Source organism: Gymnoscopelus microlampas (assembly GCF_963454915.1).
Source record: "Gymnoscopelus microlampas genome assembly, chromosome: 4".
Taxonomy (NCBI): domain Eukaryota; kingdom Metazoa; phylum Chordata; class Actinopteri; order Myctophiformes; family Myctophidae; genus Gymnoscopelus; species Gymnoscopelus microlampas.
This window is the reverse complement of record NC_139941.1, coordinates 52,244,839-52,253,056: the sequence shown is the minus strand read 5'-3', so window position 1 is coordinate 52,253,056 and position 8,218 is coordinate 52,244,839. Positions and strand designations below refer to the sequence as shown.

Here is an 8,218-nt window from a genome sequence, read left to right as displayed (position 1 = left end):
AACACAACAGTGGAGCTGAAAAACGGAAAGATAAATAATCACCTCAGACCACCCTAGAGGACCAGGTCCACCCATCACCTCAGACCACCCTAGAGGACCAGGTCCACCCATCATCTCAGACCACCCTAGAGGACCAGGTCCACCCATCACCTCAGACCACCCTAGAGGGTTTAGGTCCACCCATCAACTCTAACCACCCTAGAGGACCAGGTCCACCCATCACAGGGAAATAGTGATGTCATGATGATCGTAACACATTAATTATCACACATTACAAATGATTACATAATAATAAATGACTTATGGTCAAGTATAAAATATAAAAAAAAAACTTTTTCACAAACATGGTTGACTGACTTCCATTCAGATGGATATTAATATTATATATGTTATGAAGAACTCTGATTGTGTGTGTGATCATTTATTTAATGTTTTAATATAGTGTAGAACTGAAATATTATGTTTGTGTTTTCTGACGACAGAAACTATACAAAGTAATTTGATGAACCGCCCACACTAATTGGGACTCCCTCTTCCTTTGGTGTGTCGCCCAGGTGGCGCCTAAACCCTGACCTTTAACCTCACATAAACTATGTCTATGAACCTAACCTTAACCCTAAACCCTGACCTTTAACCTCACATAAACTATGTCTATAAACCTAACCATAAAATCACCTCAAAACCACGTCAACCTTTGCGTAACACTGGGAAAAGACAGTAATTATCGTTAGCCTTCGCTAGCCATTTAGCATTTTGAATTGTTTAAAGGACACATTAGTGAAAAAGGTTGATGATGTCATCATTGTGCTGCTGCTATGAGTATTTAAAAGCTGAAATGGACACACATGTATTTCCTCCTCTCTCCACTAGGGAGCAGCAATGACTCTCTGCTTCTCTGAAAACACACCCAGGTGTTCTGTGAAAAGACAAAAAAACAATAAGAATCAGAATATATTAACTGTGTGAACATGTTAACAGAATAACCTTCCCTTATAATAGCACATAATCATTCCCAAATGATTATTAATGTGTCAATAATAACTTGTTACATTTTTGTTAATGATTTAATGATTTAAAACTATACATGGATAATAGATCATGAACAAGTTATTAATAAACTACTTGAAAACCTAACCTCCCAGCACCCTCCCTGCAACTACAGTAACCATCAAAGTAGAAACAACTCAGTCAATTCAACATTTGACCAATACTTTGTCAATAGTGTATCTTAGTAGGAAGGGCAGCTCAGTTGGTAGAACACTCTCCTTTGGACCACAAGGTTCTGTCTTTGATCCTGCTAGTGATGGAATGATCAGTGTTTTAAATGAACTGAATCATTGGGTACAGATCATTGAAATGTTTATTTCAACCAAGAGGACCCCCCCCCCCATCTGATCACATTGTCATCAGTGATACAACAAATCATTTGATTATTAAATGTGATTATTAGATTCATTATTATAATAAATTAAGCAGAAGACACATGATAATGTGAATTCACACGACCGGCATGGTTCACCAGGCTAGTTGTTTCACTTCTACACAAGCACGTTGTTTTGTGTATTTTTTTGTAGTTTTATACACTTTTAAACATAAACAAAAATAATAAAAGTTCAGTAAAAAGAAAGAGGAAGTGAACCTGGGTGTGTGGGAGGAGTCTAAAGATCATCATTGGTTGTCGTTACCAGAATACGACCTGATAGAAGAAGAAGACGACAGTTAAAACACACAAACAAATGAATTTGATGTACTGTATTGTGTGTATTTCTCCATAAAATGCATAAATGTACACACAACATTCAGTCATCAGAACTAATGTGAACATTTGACTCATATTTAGGACTAAATGTAACACTGATGTATTAAAGCTAAATGTGACAACATAGAACACACTTTGACCTCTAACTAGGTCGTCTAAACTGGTCTAAACCGGTTAAGGTTCAAAACCAATATAAACCAGTTTAGGTTGTGGCTTTACTTGTATGTTTGTTTGTGTGTTTGCATTTCTCTGAGGGTTCCATATGTCATGTGATCCTCTGTTGATTTGACCTCATTTCTTCCACTGGTACTAGATTAATTAATGAAACATGTTAATTTAACATGTTAATCACCTCGTTTCTTCCACTGGAAGTAGATGAATCCAGACAGGAACAAGACCAGACCCAGAACCAGACCTGATGCTCCCATGGCCACCTTGTTCTTCACTGACTCTGGCATGGAGAAATCTGACAATACAAATATTATATCTCATATTATATCATATCAAATTATTTCATATTATTACAGTATATTAAAACACCTTGTTCTTCACAGACGCTGACATGGAGTCATCTGACAATAAGCTACAACAACCAAACACAATAAACAATAAACAGACGACACAGTCATTGTGAGTCTGTTCAGTAATAATGAGTCCAACCCTATTGGTCCAGTCCTTGAGGAGTTTGTCACCTGATGTGACATGTCCTTCTTAGAGCTAAATACATCCAAAACAAAGGATATGATGATAGATTTTAGAAGACATGAATCAACCTTTTACTATTATGATTATAAACCAGGCTGTGGAATGTGCAGAAAGTATCTTGGGACAGAGTCATAGACTCAGAACTGTGAGGCAGTTTGTAAAAAAAGAACATCAGCGCTTGTTCTGTCTTATAAAACTGTCTTGTTTTCACATTGATAAAACCATGATGACTCTTTGATCTGCTTTTATCAAATCAATCTGGTCTTTTATCTGTTTTTATCAAATCAATCTGGTCTTATATCTGTTTTTATCAAATCAATCTGGTCTTTAATCTGTTTTCATCAAATCAATAAGCTCATAGCACGACACAGAGTGCCGCGCTATGAGCTTGTAGATCTGCTATTTTTTAAAAATCTTGAACATTTGTGCAAATGTTTGAATATAATTTACATATTTTATTTTTTAAACAACATTTTTAACTCAAACATTTTCTTCTTGAACAACATATTTTGATGGGGATCAGCGGCCCAAAACAATTTGGGGGTCCTTGACAAGAAAAAGTTTGAGCACCACTGATACTTTTTTTCAGAAAAATTAAGACATATGTTGAGAGACATTTGACAGTTACAAATGTTTGCTTTCAAAATATATATATTCAAAGATTTGCACAAATGTTCACATTTTTTCTAAAATAGCAGATCTACAAGCTCATAGTGCGGCACTCTGTGCCGCGCTATGAGCTTTTATATCTGCTATTTTGACAGTAGATTACACTAGATTACAGTAACTGACCCCAGTCCATCTTGATAGGCGCGGTCAGGCTGGGATGTTCCACCATGCATGTGATCTTCTCTCCTGATCTGTAATACACACACACACACACACACACACACACACACACACACACACACACACACACACACACACACACACACACACACACACACACACACACACACACACACACACTGGTAGTACAGGTAGAGGTGTCTATTAGTTGTGTATTTCTATAGGTGTCTGTTAGGTGTGTACCTGGGTGTGTACTCCAGGTAGGAGTGGTACTGGTAGTACCAGTAGAGGTGTCTATTAGGTGTGTATTTCTATGTATAGGTGTCTGTTAGGTGTGTACCTGGGTGTGTACTCCAGGTAGGAGTGGTACTGGTAGTACCAGTCTCCATCAGACAGCTCATCGGTAGAGGAGAGACCAGAGGTCAAAGGTTCTTGACCTATCCACCAGGTCACCAGGATCACTTTAGGATAGAAGTCGTAGCTGCTGCACCTCAGCATGTGAGTGTGTTCACCACGACGAGGGGGAGTCTCTGACTTCAGTCTCACTTTGGGCTCCACTCCTAAAAAAGATGATGATTATTATTATTATTATTATTATTATTATTATTATTATTATTATTACCCTTATTATTATTATTATTACCCTTAATATATACCAGTCATTTGAACATGTCATTATCATTAATAATTGTATATTATCCAAATGAGATCCAAATGATCTACAAAGCTTCAACAGGCTTACAACCCCTCCCGCTCACTCAGATCAGCTAACACAGGGAAGCTGTCAGAATCTTCTCTAAAACACCCTGGACAACGCTCCTCACGTCCTAGACTCTTCTCCCTTCTCTAAAACACCCTGGACAACGCTCCACACATCCTAGACTCTTCTCCCTTCTCTAAAACACCCTGGACAACGCTCCTCATATCCTAGACTCTTCTCCCTTCTCTAGAACACCCTGGACAACGCTCCACACGTCCTAGACTCTTCTCCCTTCTCTAAAACACCCTGGACAACATTCCTCACGTCCTAGACTCGTCTCCCTTCTGGCTCCCAAACGGTGGAACAAACTCCCCATTGCAGTTAGAGCTGCAGACTCACTCCCAATCTACCACCATAATCTGCAGACTGTAGCACTTGACCTAGCCTTGAACTAGAACTAGATTATTTTAGTTTTTGTCGCATTCCTAAGCCAATAATTTGATGACCGGCGGTCTCTCCAATAGGAGACTCAAAGAGTCTCTCTTGAGTCTCCTACCAGAGACATTAGCATCTTTCCAAATTAATCAATCAAATTATTGTCTCAGGAATGCGACAAAAACTAAAAAATCTCCATGAATTCAAGGCTTCATGGGGTGTAGAAAATAAGTCATTTTTGGGGTGAACTATCCCTTTAAGTGTTTAAACCATTAAGACCTGAGGCCGATTGTACAAATGTCTTCTAAATCCAGTTTTCTGAAAAACTATTGTTGCTTTATCAGTAGTTCTCAAACTTTTTCATGTAAAGGACCACCCAAAATGCCGACGCCCATCTCAAAATACTTTGTTCCAGGGACCCCCAGAAGCAAAGATTTGAGTTAAAAATGTTAGCTTGAAAATAACTAATTAAATAATATTTAAAAATAGCAGATCTACAAGCTCATAGAGCGGCACTCGGTGCCGCGCTATGAGCTTGTAGATCTGCTATTTTTTAATAGCCAAAGTGTAAAGTAATGCTTTTTAGCTCAAATCAAAATGTGACACAGATGCTTCTTCAGATCTTAATGGGTTAAGAGGATCTGAAATGTTTGTCAGCAGATTAAGTAATGTTTTATAATCATTATCAGATCAATATTAACACCATTAATCATCTCTGAATAGAAGCATGTGATTTCATGTTATAGTTTATGAGGTGATGAGTGTTGAGTGCTGCTCTGAGATCAGCTCACCTCTCTTGTTCAGAACAGAGGAGTAGTCCATCTCAATGTTGGGTTTGCAGAATGCCTCTCGGTATGCTCTCCAGTAAGCCAGTTGTGTAGGATCTTTATTGGCGCGCTCTGCGTTCTTCACACCAAGCTCAGTGTATCCAACAAACTGATCTACTCTTCTGTCCCACCTGAGGAACTCATCACCATCGAAATTCAATGACTGTATGTACTGTATGTCCTTCAGCTCACTGGAGTTAAACACACAGCGGTGAGCCGCATAGAACACATATCCATCTGGAAATAGACAATTAAAAATGTCAATAATGTTCAGTGTTATTATCATCTGTATAATATCAACACTAGGCTAACTGCCCCCCATCGGCCAAATATGTCACTACATAAAGTCTACAATAGGTTCAGGATGTGAAATATAGCATTAAAATGTTTTGAATGTATATTGAACATCTTAAATACAATGAGATTGAGCTACCAGTTAAGTTTTGTTTCTCTATGTGTCCAGTTGTCTGTCTGTCTGTCTGTCTGTCTGTCTGTCTGTCTGTCTGTCTGTCAGACCCCATCATGTATTTCCAGGATAACACCTTTTTTTTATAACTACTATATATAGGCTATTTGAAAATAGCAGATCTACAAGCTCATAGCGCGGCACCGAGTGCCGCGCTATGAGCTTGTAGAGCTGCTATTTTCAAACATTTTAGTACTTTTGGTACTTTAAGTAAATTTTGCAAATACTTTTGTACTTTTACTCAAGTCATTCTTGAATTCAGGACTTTTACTTGTAACAGAGTACTTCTAGATTGCAGCATTGATTATTTTACTTAAGTAAAACATTTGAGTATTTTTCCCATCAGTGACTCTAGTCAGCAAACAAGGTAAATAGTCACATATAGAGAGTAGAGAGAACAATGAAGAGCCTCAAAGAAACTATAGGATACCAGGTCAATCAATATTACAATTTTGGGGGGTCTCCAGTTCAAATAGGATTATTTTGGGGGGGGTCCCCCCCCCCCCCCCCCCCCCCCCCCACACAGCAGATCTACGAGTACAAAAAGTCAAAATACTCATTATACAAAATGTCCCATTTCAAGTCTTGAAATGTATACAAATCTTTTGAAAATAGCAGATCTACAAGCTCACAATGCATCAAATCGTGATTAGTGACACATTGTGAGCTTGCAGATCGGCTATTTTCAAATGGCCTATAGGGCTGAAGTGGTTACTGTATGTTTTGTAATAATAATCAAAATCTACAAAGTAACTAGTAACTAAAGTTTTCAAATAATTGTGTGGAGTAAAAGTACAATACTAAAAGTACAATATAAGAACATACTAATGCATAGATTTGTTAAATAAAATAAAAATAAAGCACCTTGAGCACATATTCATGTTTACTAGAAATACATATTATTTAGAGAATATTTCATTTCATTTAAATGCTTAATATACATGTTTAAACATTTTTATTAATGTTAAATATATTCAACCGTTTTAGTTCATAACTATTGTGTTCATAGTATTCATGTACCTTTCACTGGTGGTTTCTTCAAGGCAGTGCGAATGGTGTCCAGGTTGAGTTTGCAGAGCGCCTGCTCATTCAAAGCTGTTTCATAAAACCCTTTGAAGGGCATATGATCTACAAACGGAGGCTGAGTATCCACCACCTTCCCTTTGTTGAAGTCTGCGTACGCCACCACTTCACCATCCAGTGCAAACATGTACTCTTTATATGGGTCTTTAACTGGGTCTGAACAGCCAAGGACATAAATGTCCTCATGGAACACTGGAAATAAAACAAAGATGACATTAAATTCAACAACAAACTTCTTCACAGTGACAATAACACATAATCATCATGTTAAACAACCATGTTTGCAGTGTTGGAAAAAGTACTCAAATGTTTTACTTAAGTAAAAGTATCAATACTGCAATTTAGAAGTACTCTGTTACAAGTAAAAGTCCGGAATTCAATATTTACTTGAGTAAAAGTACAAAAGTATATAAAAATGTATTTAAAGTACCAAAAGTAAAAGTAGGCTACTATAATGTTTGAAAGTAGCAGATCTACAAGCTCTCAAATAGCCTAGGTATAAAATAGGGCTAAAGTGGTTAATGTATTTTTTATAATGTTATAATTTATAGCTGCAAAGTAACTAGTAACTAAAGTTTTCAAATAATTGTGGTGGACTAAAAGTACAATATTTGCCTGTGAGATGTAGTGGAGTAGAAGTAAAAGTACTGGAAATTGGAAATACTCCAGTAAAGATAAAGTATAAATAAGTACCTCAAAATTTTACTTGAGTACAGTACCTGAGTAAATGTAATTAGTTACTTTACACCACTGCATGTTTGGTTCTTATATGAAGTGAAAGGTTGGATATTAAAAGTAACTTCCTGTCAAACGTTTTATTCACTGAAACAGATTCAAATGTTTTTATTGTTTTGTATTTTATTATGAAAGTAATTCATGCAGAATGATTTATTTCATGATGTCACAACTACAGTTCCTAACATCTGTTTTAATGTTTATGTATTTGGACCAACATTCAAGATCCAATACTGTATATACAGGTAGTAAAAGGTGTGTGTGTGTGTGTGTGTGTGTGTGTGTGTGTGTGTGTGTGTGTGTGTGTGTGTGTGTGTGTGTGTGTGTGTGTGTGTGTGTGTGTGTGTGTGTGTGTGTGTGTGTGTGTGTGTGTGTGTGTGTGTGTGTGTGTGTGTTCACCATTTGTTTGTATTGTGCATTTTTCATATTTAATTTTATATAATAACAGTAGATTATAAAAAGTAGATATACATGTATATATTATATTAACATAAATATAATGTACTTACTTCCTGGGATCGCTTTGACATGAAGTACAGAGGAGAGGATGAGGAGGGTGGCTGTAATCTTCATCATCACTGATCAAAACTGAACTGAATTTAATAGATGAGAATAAACAGATGAGAATAAACAGATCAGAATAAACAGATGAGAATAAACAGATCAGAATAAACAGATGAGAATAAACAGATGAGAATAAACAGATGAGAATAAACAGA

The 8,218-nt window shown here is 36.8% G+C and overlaps 1 protein-coding gene across 1 annotated transcript in view; it reads right to left on the bottom strand.

The window, feature by feature from the left end:
- Positions 1-3,550: 3,550 nt before the first annotated feature.
- The window catches only part of LOC311044130 (HLA class II histocompatibility antigen, DP beta 1 chain-like), a gene marked incomplete at its 3' end in the record, with an annotated part of 30,355 nt that continues 25,687 nt past the window's right edge, over positions 3,551-8,218 (bottom strand). Inside the window, exons 3-5 of the mRNA XM_084055550.1 lie at positions 6,702-6,956; positions 5,180-5,452; positions 3,551-3,813 (exon numbers count right to left, since the gene is read on the bottom strand). Coding sequence (XP_083911676.1) covers positions 3,551-3,813; positions 5,180-5,452; positions 6,702-6,956 — 791 coding nt within the window. The remainder of the gene's footprint in view (positions 3,814-5,179; positions 5,453-6,701; positions 6,957-8,218) is intronic.